The sequence below is a fragment of the Antrostomus carolinensis genome, unplaced genomic scaffold, assembly GCF_000700745.2.
Source record: "Antrostomus carolinensis isolate BGI_N321 unplaced genomic scaffold, ASM70074v2 scaffold1665, whole genome shotgun sequence".
Taxonomy (NCBI): Eukaryota; Metazoa; Chordata; class Aves; order Caprimulgiformes; family Caprimulgidae; genus Antrostomus; species Antrostomus carolinensis.
Window position 1 is genome coordinate 35,076 of NW_010316868.1, and position 19,910 is coordinate 54,985.

Sequence of the window (19,910 nt, forward strand, 5' to 3'; positions counted from 1 at the left end):
GCCAGTGCAATCAAGGCACTGCACAGAAGACCATGGGGAAATTCAGAATTATCCTGCTTTTGTGCCTTGGCTTTCTTCTAGTCCATGTAAGAGGTAAGTGACCTTTGCCTTGGCTTATTTCTAGGGTGTGATTATTAAAAATGGAAAAAAAATAACAAAAACAAAAACAAAAACAACTCCTAAAACCCAATCCCTAAAAAAAAATATGCTTGTTTATTTAGAAATACTGTTTGATGTTATTTTTGTTGCTGTTCCATGAAAAGCATTCAAGAGTGTTTAGATAAATACTTCTGCAGTTTCTAACAAGATATATACCTTTTGGATGATCACTCATAATAGCCATGCTAGTTGGAGTTTGCTTGTTATAATTTCTTCTTTTCAGTGTTGCTGCCCTAAAATTATTCACAAGCTTGGACTTGAGTATAAACACTTTAAACAGAAGCTATAAAATGACAGCTTCCAGGGGAACTTAAAGTTTCCAAAGAGATCCTTAGTCAGTTACTAACTTCATGTTTCTAGAGCTTTTCTTGGTTATTGATATTTTGCAGCACATTAGTTATATTGTAAAATCAAATTCTGATTCAGTTTTAAAGATGCTCATGCTTTAATATTAGTGCTTATGCTTTAATAATTGTAATTTAATAATTTATTAAACTTAGCCGACATATTCCTGAATATATAAAATCCACAAACAAGCATGCATATTTTATTTTACATGTAGGATTAATGAAGAATACATTTTGTACAGATTTTTTGATGAATTAATGGCAGTTGGGAAAATGTAGTCCTTTCACATTGATTCTCTGTTATAATTTCTAGCACAGTTTTCTTTTACTAAAACATTTTGTAAATTTTTTTTATTAAAAAAACAAATAGGTTCAGCGTTGTGTATCTGCCATGTAGTATACTTATAACCTTTTCTTTTTTGTGTATTAGCATTACTCAAAAACTTCTAGCACAGTGTTTGACTGCAGGATGTAATCAATCATTAACCACTAGTTCCAAAATAGCCGCTGCTGCTTATCCTCCCACCACCCCCAGTTTAAACGGAGTCCTTAGCAGATCTTGCAGAGATGGGCAGTGCCTTAAATTAAATTAAATTGCCTTAAGATGGTCTTGCCTTAAATTAAAGTTCCATTTTAACAAATGAGGAATTATTTGGAGGCCTTCAGCAGGTAAAGTGACATAGAAACAGCGAAGAAGTAGGACTGTGCTGGTCTGCCCTGTAGTATCTTGTGAACAGCGATGATTCACAGGATCTCTCGTCACTGGCATGTGGACTTTCTTGTTCTGGAGGACTCTGATGTTGAATATTTCTGTTCAAACAGTCTGAGCATGGGCAAACCAATTTCCAAATACTCTATTACTTTAATTAGAAAGATAGTCAGCCTAAACATTCTTGCTTCTTGTACTAATTCAGAGCCAGTTCAGGCCTTGCTTTGGGGAAGAAGTCAGTGCTGAAAGCTGCTGTGGGCTTTTGGCACAGTCTTATGACTGTGGAAACTATATAGTCCACTTTGGAAAGCAAAAGGAAGCATTTTATGTCTATGGCAACAGCCACTGAATTTTATCATCAAAGTATTTACCATCTTTCAGGGGATGTTTACAGGAACCACTTCTCAGTCCTAATCAAGACATGATATGAGAAAGGCTCGGCCATGTTGGTGAAAAGCTGGTCAAAATCCTTATGATAGGAATGTCTATGGCATGATTCACCTTTTAATTCTTATTTAAGCTGTAACCATCTGTGATAGCTCCTAGAAGCATCACAGCCAGGCCAGATCACATCACTCCCCTTGCCATCTAGCATTTCCTTTATGTCTGGCTATCTTCAGTTAGTTGGCTAGACTACCTTGATGGACACATCTCAACATAAGCATGGCATAACCAAGGACCACATTGGACAAGGAAAGTGAGACCTGATACAGTTCAGAAACTAACATGCTTACTGCAGACTTCCATACCTTCAGTTACACACTTTGGCTCTTGTTATTTGTAAGCTTAGGAAGGTTACATGAGGTCTCCCATATAAGTTGAGTTTCAACAACTAATTGTCTGAGTAGCTTTTAGCCCAAGCCAAATGCAAGAAACTTAATAGAAACTTCTTCCACTGAAGTTCATGCTAACGTCCCACGTCAGTTACTGTGGCTCAGCTGACCTGTGGTAATTCAGCTTTGGCTGTGTCTACACTGCCCACTTAGGATGTGGCAGTGTAGACACAGCCCAGGTCCAAGCCCCCCAGTAAGTGAGATCATGCACCTGTTTGAAACATATTGTCGGTACCATTTGGGCCATACACCTCAGTTTGAAAACATACTGCAGGTCCCATTCGGGCTGTACACCTGTGTGCACACCTGCAGCAGGGAAGCAGTGCAACCTGAGAGCTCTCTCCTATGTGAAGCTGGAAAGCAGCTGAGAATCTTACTCAGACCTGACTGCTCAGACATGCTCCTCAGGTTCCCAATACAGATATATTCTACATGTCCATGGTCTTTAAGACCAACTGATAGATCACATGTTTAGTCAGTAACAAAGACAGCAGAAAGGTTGATGAAGTTTAAGACATACCAACTTTATTATATCAAGTATTGCATGCTATGTGGGTAAAAGGAACAGCATTTATTTCTAGCCAGTAAAGCACATACCAGTGTCCAGCCAAGGCTTACAAAGATGTTGACTCAAAGCTAATTACATTCTCAGTTAATTAACGAGGTACTTTATGGGGAGAAAATTACAAACCTGTTTGGATTTGAGACACTATGTGTCTTAGTTTTATGAATAATGTCATTTTCACTGGAGTTAAAAGACAGAATGAGAGAGAGATGCAAAGCACAGTTCTATTTTTCTTATACTGCTCCATCAACCTCCAGTCCTCACTGTCCCTCTGTGTGAGGTCCCTGTGTATGTGCCAAAGCACTCATGGTATCAGCAGGGATATGTCAGACAATGAATTCTTTTGTTGCTCGGCACCAAAACTATTTCACTCCCAATACCAGACCTGCCATCATCTGTAGGCATGTCAGCACTATCACCCACAGGTGTGATGGCAGCTTGATAAACAGACATACCTGAACTAGTTGAAATGCTAACAGTAGCAGAGCTATTGCAACATCAGAGCTTGGGAAGAGCTAACAGCCAGTGTGGTTACTCAGCTTCTTGGGTTCACTTTTCAAACATTGTTGCCACATTGCAAGCCTGGTAGCAGTGCCCAGACTCCCTGTTTTCAGTCTGTATTTTTCCCTCATTTGCATCAGTGATTGTCTATCCCTTTTCATATTACTGAGGGTAATAACTATACAAGTAAATGTTATAATTCTTTCAAGATTAAAAATCAATAAAAATATGTCTTTCTGTAGCATTTTGTCTTGTGGTTAGGAGGAGAGAGGTTCAGATTGTTTTGAGGAAAGTCTTCTTTTCCACAGGGAGCTGACATCTATGAATGTTATGGGAAAACACCATCTAAAATCTTGTCTGTAGCACAATATCTCATGAAGGCAAATAGGCCATTTCAATTGAAAGAAAGGGTTCAAACAGGTTATGAAAATATAACAATTCCACTTACACTATATAAGTTTTGCCTGTAATCAATGCATTTTTAATTCCTGAGGAATTTATTTAAAAAGCTAAATCACAGCAATATGTTTCAAAGGGCAACAATGCTCCAGATTAAATGAAAACAAAGGCCAGACTAGGCATTAAGATTAGCAGGTAAACTGAAGCAAAGTCCTTCCTTACATCCCAGGTCTTATAACATCAGTGGTGGAGGAACCAGGGACATGCACCTCACACCGGGAACAGTCCTGAATTAACAGCAACAAAGCCTCTCAGATCACACTCTATATCGCATCAAAACTGCAATCCTGCCTTGCAGGTTCCCATTTGCAAGGAGAAGAAATTGAGATACAAGGCAGATATTTCTATCCACAAAGACTGTAAGGGTCATTTTGTTTCCTGAGCATAGCAGTAACAAAAAGATAGCTGGCTCTTTGTTCATAAATCCAACCCAGATTTACAGAGCATTCTACATGCCCAGATTCTTGATTTCTGATGCCTCCAAAGGCTAAGCTGCCAGATCCTCTTCTGAATCTCCTGCTTTTGAAGTCCAGATATCAACTGATGCTCCACCACCCTTTGTTAAAGACCATTCAGAGAGGCTTCTCTGCGTGCTCCAGCAGCATACACAGAGGTTTCTTCAGCTCTGCAAAGGGAGCCTAATTACTTTTCTCATTTAGTTGAAATGAAAGGAGATGGTGGCTCCTGAGACTCCATGGAGACTTTGTTGCTGAACAGACTTGCTTGCTGACGTCTAGCAACTCTTTCCTGCATTCTTCTTTTACAGAAAACAAGTTTTTAATGGCATGAAGCAGAGAAGGCTTTGCTTCTTTGCTGTCTTGCATTTTAAATACACAAGCAAAGAATCTGTATAACATGCCCTGATCGTCCACTTTGTCCACTTTGAATTGGCAGTATTACTAAACCTCTTGGAAGCAACATAGGTAATTATGCCAGTGGGCTACCATGACTTCAGGGAGCACAGGATTAGTTATACAACAGAATTTCTGAAACAAATTCAACTCAACGTTAGTTACCCAATAGCACTACTGAGATCTGTGCTACTCATATTGAAGAGATAAAGGTTATTTTGCATTTATTTTGCCAGTGTACTTGGGATGAAGGTGGGAGGAGCAACATTAAAAGAGACTTTGTGAACAACAGAAATAAAAAAGCCTGGCATCTCCCTGACTGCCCACATTATCTTCAGCTCCCTCTGTTGTCTCTTAACTAGGGAGTGAGTGGTCACCCAGAAAGCCCAACGCAGCTGTTGCTTATGCCACACTATAGGGTTTCAGTAGGAACACTCATATAGGTCTCTTGTTTGGGCCTGTCTGCTTGTACAGTCCTCATGTAACTTGACCATCATTAACCCTGACACCCTCAGACCAAATGCCTGAAAAAGGCAAATAACAACACATGGACAGAGAGAACATTTGGCCAATCAGCCCAGGCTATGACCTAAGCTTCGCATCCTCATGACAAAAAGTTGAAAATCTGAGTTTCAGTAAGATTTGCAAACAACTGGTCCTGCTTCATCGGAGGTCCCAACTCCTTTGCTCTGCCTATAATTTTATAGCACACACCAGCTTATTCTGTACTCACTCTGAAGCAAAATATAGAAAATTATATATGGTTTATTTTATGTATGTAGGGCATATCACATCATAAAGAACAGCAGCTACCTTTGAACAGCTGTTGTTTGTCCACAGCAAAACAAACACCATCGAACTAGAAGATTTTCTTTCATGTTTGATGAGACCATGCTGCACAGACCTAAAGCAGTATTGCCACTCTTGCTTTATTAGTACATCTTATTTGCTGGTAATTATTTAAATTATTTAAATATGTTCTTGTATGAATAAGTGAGACCTTTTCATTTCCCTTGAATTCAAACTATAAACAGAAGTGGCCTAGAAAAACATGAAGCCAATAATCAGGTCCATATGCTGTGGTCTATAGGCTGGAACTTAGACCTTAATTACAGATTTTAAAGTATACTCATTTTTCCACCCCAACATCAAGGGGTTGTAATGGTAATCGTTGTTTATGGAATGAAAGGGCCATGATGGAAAAAAAGCTACAGTAACCTCATCAGGAAATATGGATCATAAGGGTATTACATCAAAGAAATAGTACCCACTCATAGAGATTTTGTCCACTGTGTCCACTGTGGGGTGTAAAGCTTTATGTTCTCCCACAACTTTTCTTACATGAGTAATTTCCTTTAAACAAACATAATTGCTTGCTGAATAAAGTTGGATCAGTAAACGGATATGTTCTGAATCACGTACTTGGGGAATACTTCCCATTTTCTCACTACAGGGGAAATATGTGTCATGGTTGTATAACAATCAGAAATGATCTGTGCAAAGAATAACTTACCATTTCAGCTAAAAAGAACAAAAAAATGAGTCCCACAAGTGATTTTGGTAACATATTGTTCCTTTTTAGAAAATTTTTGTTCTCATTTGTGAGTCACTCACTTCTTCCTCAGTCTCTGCCAGTTTCATAATGTTTTAAGCTCATTGTATGCACAAAACAATTCTTATTTAATTACACTGAAGAAATATTTTTTGTTCTTTTTTTAAAATAATGAAAAATCAACATTCTTTTGCTTCTGTCTAGCTCACATTTCTAAGTTAGTTGCTTTTAATTTATTTGTAACACAGGTAATCTCATCCCAATCATATGAATGCTAGCAATGCACTCAAAACCCATTAATTTAATCATATTAATGACAAAAGGATTTATCTAACACATGTGCATGTATCCATTTAAGATACATGGCCAGATAAATGTATATACACATATAAACACATTTTCTCATGGATCTTAGCTTAATTTTTGATACTAGACTATGTATATTAAATGCTTGAGAAGTTAATTTAATTTGTCACATAACCTGACTCTCACTTAGCAATATTCATGTTGTCCTATTTAAATGTGCATCATTTTAATGGCCACAAGCAGTGTTCATATGGATCCAATGCAAGACTGAGCCTACTTACGGAGATTAAAAATTGCAGAGTGATGCCATGGTAGCCCTTTATCAGAAAACTTCTGACTACAGTTGTGATGATGAACAGGTAACATCCCCCTGCAGAATCCAGCCTTGTTTCTCGTAAATCCTTCTCAAAAACTGTGGGACCTCAGTCCCTTGTGATCAATCAGCTACATAGCTAAGGGGTGATGGATCTATTTAACACATAGGTCACAAATTCAACCATGGGCAAAAGATGCTGCTTTCTCTATTTTAGTGACTGGATATTTCAGTCACATTTTCAGAAAACTAACATGGGCAAAAATTGCAAGCATTAAATGCACATGTGCCTGAGGACTTGACTTTGCAGGGGGCTGCCTTGGTGGGTGGGATAAGACAACCTCAGCTCTGTGATGCTTCAGCAGGATGTGTCTTATATTCAATGGAACTTACTACAAGTTAGAAACTTACTGGCTCAGTATCTCTGTGGCAAACAGCAGCCGTAACAGTCTCCGTAGTAGAGCAAGCAGTCTAAAAGGATTTTATAACACCAGCCTTCCACATATGATATACAAAAGGCTCATAGAAAGTATGGGTATTAGTGAAATCAAATGTCCTACCCAGAAGAATCAAACCTGTAAAAATAAATGTAGTAACTTTGAAATTTAAGCTGCTGTGTTTTGGTGCTTGGCTTCATGGACTCTGTTCTCCCCTGCCTGCCTGCTACAGAGAAATCTACTGTTAGCTATGTAGGCCACATCTACACTACTGCAGATTTTTACTGGCACAGCTACATGTGTTGGGTGGAGATGAAGGAATTTCATCCCAAATGAGGCTGGTAGTGCCAGCAAAAGTCCTGCTGCTAGTATAGTTCATTGCATTTGAGCAGCTAGCATAAAGGTAATTAAAATAGGTCCTTTCATGATACAAACTATATCCATCTGGAAGGCTTGCTTTCTTAGCTTGGCTTTTTCTCGTTTGCAGATAAGGACTATTCCGTGGTGTCAGGCAGGAGCTTATAAGCATTTTCTCAAATTGTCTGTTATGAATCATTGTAGACCACCCAACAAAAACCACTATTACCATAATTTTATTTCTATCTAAAAACAGGGATACTCCCAGAAGAAAGACTAGAAGTGATGCCAAGAAATAGCATGCTAGCCCAAAGCTGTAACAGAGACAACTTTGAGATAATATCTCCTGCATAGCTAAATTTCTTCATAACTTTATCCCTTTTTTTTTAAAAAAAAAAGCCAACAAAAACTGCACACAAAAAAATTCAATCAAATAAAAAACCCCAAAGGAACAAAGATGTTTTCTCCCCACTAAAATTTCTTTCATTGTCATTTTCATCGATATATTTCCAGCTGTTTCTATTATGGAAGCTGGTCCAAAAAAAAGGCCATTTTTATACATAGAAAATGATTTTCTTTCAGTCTGTTTGTTCTGTGAAGAAGCTTGAATAATTTATTTCCATTGTCATCTATCTTCAGAGTTCCCTAAAGTGACTGCAGTTCTTATTGAGCTAAATATTCTCTGAGTCTCTAATGTGTTTTTGTTTATAAACCCACCATTTTGCAGATGAAATCTGGGCTGTTCAGCTATTTAACCATCTGTTATCCTTCCAAATTAGATTCTTAAAATGTCTAGGTGCAGTCTCAGAAATGATAATGAGCATTTAAAATTCGGCTCCACAAAATCTTACTCCTTGCGGTCATTCGATGTTATTATTGGAGGAAGTCAGGATGGAAGTTCAAGCAGTCTTTTGGTTTATTGGAATATCGTTTACCATGCTACACAGATGTCCACATACAATCTAGCCATCTGTCAAGGTTCATATTTACACAGCCAAAGAGATTTCAGTGTAGATTCCTGTTTTACTCCCAATTAGTCATTCTGTGTTGGTGGCTGTTTATTTTATTACTTGGTTTACCATGAGAAATAATTTTAAAAAATCAATCTGAATAATTTCTGCAGGGGATTTTCAGGCTTCTTTTTTCTCTTCTTAAAATTTCTGTAGTTGTCTTCTATTTCTATTTCTGTTTTTTTTCCCTTGCTGTCTCAAAAGAACACCTCTTGTCTTTTCCCACTTTTTTGATAACAGAGCAAACATGCAACAGGAGAGGGAAACATCAGTATTGTCCAAGAGAAGGGCAGATGTTAGTAACTGTTTCAGTCCATTGTTTTGCTTTGGTTCTTATGCAATTGGAAGCATCTGCATCATCTTGTTTGAATTCCATATTCTATTTTGATTAAATTCCTCCTTTTATTTTTTTTCTTTTCCCTAACTTCAAAGAAATATTGTACCTCAAAGTTTTCCAGAGTCCCCCTTCACAAGAGGATTTTGTCATGTCCTCTTTACAGCATTAAAACCTTGGTAGCTGCTTTCCATATTGTTAGTTCCTGCGTGTCAGGACCTGTAACAAAGGAGCTGGTTTGGCCAACAGCTCTTCGGTGGTACAAAACTAGTTCTGATGACTCACCTTGATGAGAATTGGTTTGAACTCTGCTGGCAGTATCCTGCAGCAGCAGCGCTGAGGTCAGACAGCCTCCTTCAGTACTCAGGATATTGAGCAAGAATGAAGATTTACCCAGAGCAGAAAATCAAAGGACAGTCAAACTTAAGTAGCTTGTATTGTTGGCACTGAAGAAGTGCTTCAGAAAAATAAAATATGACCATATACACTGAGGCAAAGCAGGAAGTCAGCCTGCAGGTTAGGGTCTGCAACAGGATCAACTGGTCCCATGGGTGGGCAGCAGCAGGGCTGTGACAGCCCACGGGCAGGGGCTGAGGGCCAGTAAGGACTGGCGATGTCTTCAGGGCTCTGGCAGGGAATACCTTCTGAGGAATCCACTTGTTAATTTTATATATTTTAATAGATTCATATAAAAAAAAATAACCTGACAGGGTCCTGGAATATTATCCATCTAAGGACCCAGTCCAAAGGTTACTGGACTTAGCTAGGTTGGCTGAGTGGCCAGGGCAGGGGAAGGAGATGCGGTTGGATGAGGTGACAGTCCATGATCAGTTCAAATGATAAGAGATAAAATGCTACTCTAATAAACATTACCAGGAAAGCCTTATGCTGTTATCTGCTTTTCCTTTCCAAACACAGGTTTGTCATAATATTTTATAGGGACAGTTTTGCTTTAGAAACCTTTCGCTGTTTTGCATTCCAGCTTCATTTTATCTTTTCCGTCAGCCACCAGGTATAATTAAGTTCACAGACTTACATGAAAATCCTCATGTGAATCAAAACATTTCTACTTTATGGTTCTGCACGGATTTTTATCTGAGGATCACACAGTGTTTTACCACTGATAATTAATCTTCCCAGGAGCTCTTTGACACAGGCGTGAGCTATTATTCAGGAACAGTGATTAACATGAAGAATACCATGAAGATGGACAGCACCTGTTGAGAAGGCTGAACTGAACCCAGAGCACTGTTGTGCTGGAGAACCTCTCACAACCTCTCTCTGTTCCTCAGTTTCCCTGCTTGAACAATTGATGCCTTTCCTGCTGTGAAATGTTCAAGACTTACCAGGAAAAACACTTCACTGAAGAGTTGGGTATTAAGTTTTTTAGACAGGATAATAAATAGATGCAGATCAAAAGGCTTACTCAATAGAGCGCAGGAAAACAGTTCTGCTTAGGGAAGCCATGGCATGTCATGACTTTTTGCAGGTTTGTGCAGGCTGGTCTTGTATTTGGTGTGCAAACACAAGGACAGTGAAGTTTCAGTCTGGTTGAAAACTAATGGATGCAGACTCTGCAAAGAGGTGATTCATGAAGGCTGTGTATTAAAATGAAAGTAGCAGAATGCAGAGAGTGAAAAGTAAAACTCACGTGAATAACTGTGTTTGTTCACTCAAAGTCATATGCTTCGGTTTAATACATTTTAAATATTTTCCATTTTTATTTATCTGCCAATGTCAATAGTCAGGATGCTAATTGTTCTGCTGTGACATTTAATGACATCATTGTCACCTAACTCAGAATAGGAAGGGTTCTTTTCTCCCCTTTCAGATATTTTAAGGTACAGCTGAAACCAAATTAGGTAAACACATCTCTGTATCTTTTACTGCTGGCACGTGTTACAGGAAGAATTAAAAAAAAAAAAAAAAAAAGAAAAGGCTGATTCATGTTACAAGTGATCACCAGGCAGGTTTGCCAGTAAAGCTGCTTCTCTGAAGCTGAATTAGTAAAACAATAGTGAAGATTTTAAAAGTTGTCATCTAATGATTTTGGTTTGCAAGTACCGAGCTGACTGGGGCTTCAGTTTTCTCTCTGTAATAGCCCTTGTGCCCTGTAACAGGCAACCCATGTTCTTCAAAGGCATTTTTGCACTGTGGCTCAATAGGGATAACACAAGAGAGCAGCTTCTCTCTGCGTTACCTGAATGAACAGCTTATTTGAATTAAATGAGCCCATCTCATATGGTCATTCAGGACTGCACGGAGCAGGGACAACAGCTGACAGCTTGCTCTGCACTGCTCCTTTTTGGATGGATTTTTCTTTTGCCTCTTACTGGTGTTCTGGTTCTGTCCAGAGCCCTCAGACCTCGAGATCATGGAAACCTGCCCACTGACTTAGTCTCTTTCCTTCTGTCACCTTCATCTAGGTCAACGTGATTTTGATTTAGCTGATGCTCTTGATCACCCAGGTAGGTAAATCTCCTATCCTTATTTACCGTGGCATTTAGACCCAATAATAAACCTCAAGTCCTTTTCCTTGAAGACTGGAATATGAAGTGGCTAGTACTGAAGTTAAACCCATACAGAACTGAGAAATGTTAGATTTCAATGTTTCTGTCATAAAATTAAAATTTTCTTTAAAACAAACAAACAAAAAAGGGCTTTGAAAATATATCCTTTCATTTTTAGCTTCTGCCATGATACATAAAGATCTATTGAATGCAGTTCTCTAGATTTTCAGATACCTTCTTTTGATAAGTTGAAAAAGTTTAAAATGTCATTGTTTATTGGCATGTCATTGTGTCCCACAGACGACATAATTACCAGGAGGCCTACAGTGATCAGAAGACCGACAAGGCCTGTGCTGAGTGAGTAAAGAAGACAATGGGTCATAACTGATTTTCCATATGTAGAAACTGTCTTCCATGAGATTCTGGATCATATTCGCTAACGTACCATTGCTGAGATAATTTGTATGAATACTAGCTGTCTTCTGTATGCAAAGTATGTTACTAGATTTGGAAATATGTGCAGAAATGTGATACAAAAGTTTGTCCTAGCATCTGCCTGATGCTTCATCTTAACCTCAGGGTTCCCTCTGTGTCTTACTCAGGCAGTATCATTGAGAAATTAAGCTGGCTGAGATGATGATTTTGATTTAGCTATGGCCAATTACTGAACAGGCCATGTCCTCTGGGCATCGCTTCCCACACAGAAACTTCTGCATGAGTTGGAGCTCTCCTGTAGGTACCTCCCATCTAATGTAACAAAACTGAACACAAAATGTAATGGAAGGAGAAGGTGATATTTATTTACCAAATCTCTAAATCAGTTGATTTTACTCACTGACACTCCTCCTGCCATTGAGTTAACTCATCCACACCCTCAGACCCACATACTCAGGAGCAACAAGATGTGTGTGCTCAGGTGAGAACCTGCATCAGGTGATGTCTGGTGAGCATCATGTGCAACGCGGATAAGGTATGCCAGCTACTGAGTCCTCATCCTGTCTCTGTGATTCTTCTTGACAAGAAATGACAAGCTAGTTTATGTACAGATCCTTTTATAACCTTTAGGAGTCATCAGCTTTTATGGACAGATCCTTTGCCTCATAATCTTGCTTACTTCAACATCTTTGACCTCTAGGCCAGGTTGCTGCCCACTATCTGGTTTTGCTTGTTTGGGGTACACAGACTATGTCTACAGTTGATTTTCTGTGTGAGCAAACAAGAAAAGTAGTGGAAGAGGTGAGGAGCTGCAGCCTTTGGCTTTAGAGTGCCCTTCTGCTTTTCCTCTGCTGACAAGTTATCTGTGCTGTTGTCTTATTGGAGCACAGGACTGCTGGTTTTGACAGAAACAACACATTCCTCAATTTTATGGCTGGGAATGGTGACCTTTGTTGTTTGTTCTGTTAACCCTTTTCTTCTGGTCCCTACAGGAACATGCATTTCCATTTGTATTTCATTCATATCAACCTTAGCATTTCTGTCACAAATCCCTGCATGAACCCTCCAGAGTGGAACCCTGCATTTTACCTAAATTCTTCATTTTGATAATAAATTGAATCCAGTTTGCAATTTGTTGCTTTTTACAGTGTTAGCATTTGACAGGTAAAGGTATTTTTGAAATGCAACTCTCTGCTGGCCAGACATGGACAGGATCACCTGGCTTGACAAGAACAAACCGAGTCATGTAGTCTGAATTTTATTATTTTCCTGCCAGACTTCCTGGTGGCATCAAGGCATTTCTGAGTTTTTTCACAAAGGAGACTAGATACTGTTCACATTTCTTGTGGATATAGAGAACAGATGAAGGCAAACTTCTGCATGGTGATGCATTTGGATGGATTTTCCTGTGTTTCAGGAGTTCTGATGCAATTATAATGAAAATAAAATTGAGTGTCTATCTAATTTTGTGTGGCAATAAGGATTGGTATCAAAATTTAGGTAGATTTTGCTGTCCCTTCGGATTCATTTCAGCACTCCGCATTTATAAGGAGTAAGAAAGGGATCCCTGGAGTTATGATATCCATCTAATGTATTTCTGCCTATTACTCAGTGACCTTTCAGAGTTTAGTGTCATTCCACACACACACTACGATGTTGCCCAAATACTCATATCCACACCTAAGTGTTGGAAATGGAGTTCCTCTCATTTATGCATCTGCAGCTCATGGACAAATTGTTTATTGGAAAGAAAATTTCAGCCCAGATACAGGGATACACATATACAGTGCTGGGAGAATGGCAATAGCCTGTTGATTCAGTGCATAACATGCACATGCAGATATTTAAGTATATTTTAAGACCTTTATAGCTTAGCCAAAAAAACCCCAAAACAGACTGTCACCCAACCTCAGACAGGCACATATGATTGCTTGAAGCAAAATTTTTTATGTCACTGTGACCCTTACATAAATTAGTTGATTCAATTCTCTCTCCCTAAGTAGGTTTATTGCTCCCTAGTATTTGTTCTTGAAACAGGTATTCAGATTTTGCAGTTCAACAAATTACACTTGAGCCGCATATGTACATATCAGTTTTAACCAGAGACATAAATATTTATAAATAAGTATATTTTTAAAAATAGGTACATTTTAATATCTTAACATAGCTAATTTTATTTATGTACTTGCAACTGTATTAAAGAGGTATTGATCTTGATTCCATTATGAGTTTTATTCTGAGTTTATTTAAAGCAGGAAGAAACCTTTTGTATTTTGAGTAGAAAATAGTGTATCATTTGTCAATTACTGTGTAGGCAAATATTAAATTCTATAACAGTTTTCAAGAAAAGTGTAATATCTTATTTGAATTTGTGTGACTGACCTGAAAAAGTTGTTTGTCAAACACTTCCCTCAAGAATTGTGTGTAACTCACTTCTCTATGTCTTACTCCTTTTCACTTTTAGACAATGATCTGCATTTAGGAGATGCTCTTGGTGGGGGTGAGTATTCCCTTTTTTTCTCAGATATAATTGTTGGGTGTTTTTCACAGGCTTTTTCTGAAGTCTGCCTAATTTGTGAAGAGATTAATTTGTGACCTCATTGATGTTTATAAATATATAAAGGGTGAGTGTCACGAGGATGGAGCCAGACTCTTCTGGGTGACAACCAATGATAAGACAAGGGGCAATGGGTGCAAGCTGGAACACAGGAGGTTCCGCTTAAACTTGAGAAGAAACTTCTTTACGGTGAGGGTGACAGAGCACTGGGACAGGCTGCCCAGGGAGGCTGTGGAGTCTCCTTCTCTGGAGACATCCAAAACCTGCCTGGACACCTTCCTGTGTGATCTCATTTACGTGTCCCTGCTCCAGCAGGGTGATTGGACTAGATGATCTTTCGAGGTCCCTTCCAATCCCCAACATTCTGTGATTCTGTGAGATTTCAAGATTGTAGGAGGAACTGTGGTAATGGGAGTCATTACAACTCAAGTACAGGCAGCCCTTCTGCCAGAGGCCATCATGCAGCGCAGGGACAGCGGTCTGGGCTGTGTCTGGTTGCTTGCAGTCTGGCCTACCTGCTTGAACTACATCAGCTATGGTTTACCTTACCGTGGTAGGCTACCAGAGTCATGGCTGCGGAGAGGATGTACTGCCCATTCAGCCGTGATGGTTCAGGGTGGCAGTAGTTTCTTCACCTACCAAAAATGAACCTGCCTAAGATGAGGCATCAGACGTAACCGTGGATAGAGAGAAATGTGAGCTTGTTGTAACTCTGCTGATCCCAAATCAGAAATGCTGGAAGATATATTTCAGAGAGGAGCACCGATGGACAAGATATAGCTTAAGCCTGAAGCAGTAAAGCTGTTGTAACCTGCTATAATTTCCAGGTGTTTCTATAACATCCAGAACTGACCCAGGAAGTATTCACTGTACTGTGCTGAGCTGTGTAGGCATAGGAAATCCTCAACTTTGGGAATTTTTGCACCACATTTTGTTTAGTGTGTTTAGAGGTATACCAAGGATGTGAAGTACTCCAGAAAGGTTCTTGTACTCTGAAATTATGTAAAATGCGAGTAGTATTGAATCAAAGCCTAAGATTCCACTTAAATTGTGTAGCCTTGAGGCTGCACAAAAGAAAATTACTTCTCAGCCCATTGCACAGAACTCCTGAACTATGACTCCAGTCACAGTGGTCTGGTTTGCTCATGTTTCAGTCTTGGAGAATCATAATTTTATTTTTTCCCATTTCCAAGGCTTTACGCATTTCCAGGTTCCCCTGTGGCATTTCATGCCTGTGTTTGAATGACATTAGCCCACACTTTATAAAGCTGAATCTAGTTTTGTTTATAATTCCTATGTCTATACTGTCACTTCTTCCTGCCTGTGCTAATTGTTCCATTCCTGTAAGTTTTTAATGGGTGCTTTTATAAGAGGATGGGTTTAGTATGTTGATTAACTTACTAATGAATTGCTTAAGTATCTTCACTAAAACTCACCTTTTCATTCAGAGGATGGCAAATTCTGATTCCCTCCGCTTTTATTTAATTGCTCTATTTTCAGTTCAGGTTCTTAATTGACATTCCTACATGGGATTAATGATATGCACCTCGTCAATAGTTCTGAAGACATTTATTTTTCATTAGCTGTGCCATAGAATATATCTTCTTATGCTTAGAGAAGACTGAATAAGTGCAGCATCATAATAGAAATGAATAATGGGATCAGTATTTTTCTGCTGTTGTGTGATGATGAGTCTTAGTTCGTTACACACAGTTCTGGAACAGAAGAAGTCTCTTCTTCTATTGAATAGAATTAATTGGGCAAAGTCTGATTCAGCAAAGCTGTAAGACTCTACCTAAAATCCATTCACTGCAGTAGGCTAAACTTGCCTGAAGTTAAGCATATATCTAAATAATTTGCTGAATCAGAACCTAAGTGTTACTCACAAACAGCAGCATTATATTTACCAACTAGGCAAGAAGAAAACATGATAAAAGGGCAACTGGCATGTATTGAATGTGAAAGACTGAAGGAGAGGGAGGGAAGCTGGTATTTATTTCTGTGACCTGACTTTGATTTATTCAGAGCTAAATTCACTGTCTGGCTGTGAAAACAGTTAAATATGTGACTGAACTGGTTGGAGAAAGGATGGTAGGAGGGGACCTACTCTGTATATGCAGAGCAACAGCCTTGGACATTAACTTTGTCAGGGTTTGACCTGAGTTAGCTCTTGCTACTCCAGCACTCTACGTGCAGTTTGGAAACTGCTATTAGTCATCAGATCTCCTGCTCTGTCCAATGCATCTCTTCCTAATACTTTGGCAAAAATTAAGGCCAAATACCAGCACAAGTCCTAAAAAACAAAGCTGAAGTCTGACTTAATTTTGCACTGTTCAAGAGTAGAAAATTCATCACGCATTGGATGAATTCAGCATCTGTTAGATGAAACTAATCTCCAGATTTTAGTAAAACCTGCTGATGGCACAGAGATAGCCTGTTGCCTCCTGCCCAGACCAGAACACCAGCTTCTTTGTCGGCTCTGCATAGCTGCAGCACTGACACCTACAGTAACACACTGTGCTTCACAGCTGTCAGCATTACACAATGTTAGCACTTGCCAGAACTGCATGAAATATTTTCCTTCAACATTTTTATGAATTCTTTTCTCATTTTAATTTTGAAAATATTCCCTTTCCACTTTCTGATAAGTTTTAGTAGCTAGCTATTTGTTAATATAGTGCTTGAAACTTTTTAACTAGTGAGAAGAGTCTTTTCTTAATTCACCAGAAGACAAATTAGAAATCGGTATAAAATCTCAGGTTATCATACTCTTTATTTACAGCTCTCGTTTTTGCCTGTCAAACCATCTAACAATATGACTTATCAATAGGTGACATCACAAGAAAACCTTTATACCCACCTCTTCCACCACGACCAGGAAGCTATAGTAATTCTGGTAAGAATATTTTTTCCTAAGGAAATTCTGGCACTATGAAATGTTCAGAGCAGGTATTTTGAATAGTTTCCTCTTTTATTTATTTATTAACAGTTTTTATCATCCCTTCCCTCCATCTCCCTTTTGTAATCACTGTTCCCAACGCAAGACTTGGAAAGATTTGCTGAGTTTTAGTGTTAGTACCATAAAGTTTTTCTACCTGCCCAAAATGTGGCACGTTGACTCCTAAGTGGCATGAGTCTAACACTCACCTTGTATACCTTTTCATTTTGGCTATGTATATACTGAACCATGCTAAGGTGCAAATTTGGCATCTAGCCACAGCGTGTGGATAAGACTGTGTTCAAATCCATACTGAGGTGTGCATCTGAGACGGCCCTGGGGCATGCAATGGGTAGGACTAGGGAGATGGATGTAAGCCTGTATTGCTTTTGAGGGTGGTCCCAGACACCCACTTAAACCAAGTGGATGTGATGCATCTATTCCAGCTATCACCATGTATCCCATATTTACTTCTGATTGTGGTGGTGAGCCATGGACAGGTCCTTCTGGAGTCTTTCCTAGAAAGGACCCACTGAAATCCTGCTTCAGGAATCACTGGGATTTAAAATGACCATATTATATAAAGGCTCATGCTACTTGAGATCTCCAGCCCACGCTTCCCACAAGTGCCAATACAGATGCAGAATGGGTATATATCAACAGGTTTAGCAGTCCAGCTTCCAGGTGAATTTGAATAAATGAGCATCCAGTGCAAGACACCTCACCCATCTGCCATGTTGAAACTGGAATTTCAAAGGTCTCTCACCACTACCTAGTACATTACAAAAAGACTGGACAAGGGAGCTGAACGGGTTACCATTGATCAGATAATTTTGCAACAGAAATCCTATTTTTTGTCTTGCAGGAGGTTTTGATGACTCAGATCTCTTTGATGGGAAGCCTTTACCACCACACGTAACAGGTAGTATTTGCCAGTTCTTGCAGCTTCTCCCTAATAGTTGTAACTTGGCTCCTTTTGCTTTGGCAAATATATTTGTCACTGAAGGTATAGGACAAGACTCTGATATTTTTATTTGGATTAGTTATCTTTCACAAACCATGGCTTTGAGCCTGAAGCTCAAACTTGAAACATATTCCTAAACATTTTGTAGCGTTCTGGCATATTCCAGAACCTTGCACATTTAATCCCTTTGAATTTAAATAGGACAGTCCCAAAACAAGGGGCTTCTGCTGAGAAGTGAAAGTAGATTCACTGAGCCTATGATCTTGACTTAAATTATTGATAAATCATCTGATTGCCTGTCAACAGACAATAGCCAGAGTATACTGGCCTCCCACTCTCTGTGAAGTCAGCTTGATGTAGACTGCTAAGTATTATCCTTTCTTTAGAAGATAATATTCTTCCCCAAAAACGAAGTGTCAGAGGAGGATGGATGGTAATTCCTCTGGCCAATGCAGCTGTCAGTCAGGACTGGAATGGGGGCTCCTCTCCCACAGTCCTGCCCAGCCACGCTCTCTCCCCTTCTGTATGAAATCACACTTGGCTGAGTAAAGACTTTGTTCTCAAAACAAGATGAAAAACTTTTCTTGATGAAACTTCACCTTTTATTCCAGGAGAAGAGGAGCATAATTTCAATCATGGAGGAAACACAGGTATAGTAAATAATTTATTCTATATTTTGTTTCAAATCATCATAAAATAGTAAGAAAATGCTAGCCTTACAAAAGTAGCACATATGCTATATTAGGCTTTAAGACAACATTTTCCCACCAGCTGTAATGTAACATAATTTCTAGTCTTCTGCTCAGTTCTATTTAATGAATTTCCAGTGTTTCACAAAAGAATTCTCATAGCTTGGCAAAAACACACCTTAGTAGAGAATAAGCTTAACTCAAACCATTTCAGATGGTGTCTGAAAAAAAAAAAAAAAATCTCTCTTTTTCCACAGATTCAGGATTAGTAGCTGGAGTTACATCTCCTATAATTTCTGCTTTTGTGATATTAGTTGTTGGATCAATAGCAGCCTACTCTGCTTATAAGAACAAGAAACTTTGTTTCAAACCACAAGGTAAGACCGAACTGGTTTCCAGCTTTCTGAGCTGATTTAGCGTTGGAGCAGAAAGGAACTTTACAAACAATTTTAGTGGGGGCAGAAATTGGTCAGGGATGTGGGCGTTTGAAAATCTCATCCTAAACAACATCACTGGTCTGTAAGAGATACTGGTAATTAATGTTCATCATCAAGGACAAGTAAAGGAAGCGATAAGGTGCCCAGAAGATGGATGTATGTCACTTTATGAAGGAAATTATATGCCATGAGTTCTCTGCCATCACAGAGGTGACTGACTGTCGTGGCCCTGTGTGTGGAAACCAGTCTGTGTGGCCCAGATCTGCCTCGCCTGGGGCATCCTCGTGTATGTTCTGGTCGAGGCCTCCATTTCAGCTCCAGCCGGGGTGGGTCTTCTGTCCCGGCTGTGAGCCTGGATGGCTGGGTTTCCTGACTTGTCCTCAGGTGGGATGGTAGCTGTGTATTCAGGTGACAATGGCTGGCCCATCCATGGGGACTGTTTGCCATCACTGCCCCTCTGTGCATGCCCACCCCTGGGGAGGCAACAGTCTGGGCTCCCCTCAGCTCCCAGCTCTTCAGGAACAGCCCAGCCCCGGCCCTTTGCCACAGAGGTCAATTTAAACCTGTAATTCATGTTTCTTGTTCAGTAATGTGACTAATGACTAAGACATGGAGGTTCAGGGGAGACCTTATCACTCTCTACAACT

The 19,910-nt window shown here is 39.3% G+C and overlaps 1 protein-coding gene across 1 annotated transcript; it reads left to right on the top strand.

Moving 5' to 3' along the window:
* The first annotated feature begins 32 nt into the window (after positions 1-32).
* On the top strand, positions 33-19,238 carry LOC104518898 (Xg glycoprotein (Xg blood group)). Its single transcript, XM_010168364.2, has 8 exons — positions 33-93; positions 11,160-11,201; positions 11,544-11,600; positions 14,143-14,178; positions 17,066-17,131; positions 18,039-18,095; positions 18,749-18,787; positions 19,084-19,238. Exons 1-8 carry the CDS (start codon positions 33-35, stop codon positions 19,236-19,238), a joined length of 513 nt encoding a protein of 170 aa, XP_010166666.2.
* Positions 19,239-19,910: the final 672 nt, after the last annotated feature.

Coding starts and splice junctions, on each gene's coding strand:
- LOC104518898 (XM_010168364.2), top strand. CDS start 33: ATGGGGAAATTCAGAATTATCCTGCTTTTGTGCCTTGGCTTTCTTCTA. Junction 18,096..18,748: donor TTTACCACCACACGTAACAG/GTAGTATTTGCC, acceptor CTTTTATTCCAG/GAGAAGAGGAGCATAATTTC. Junction 18,788..19,083: donor CAATCATGGAGGAAACACAG/GTATAGTAAATA, acceptor CTTTTTCCACAG/ATTCAGGATTAGTAGCTGGA.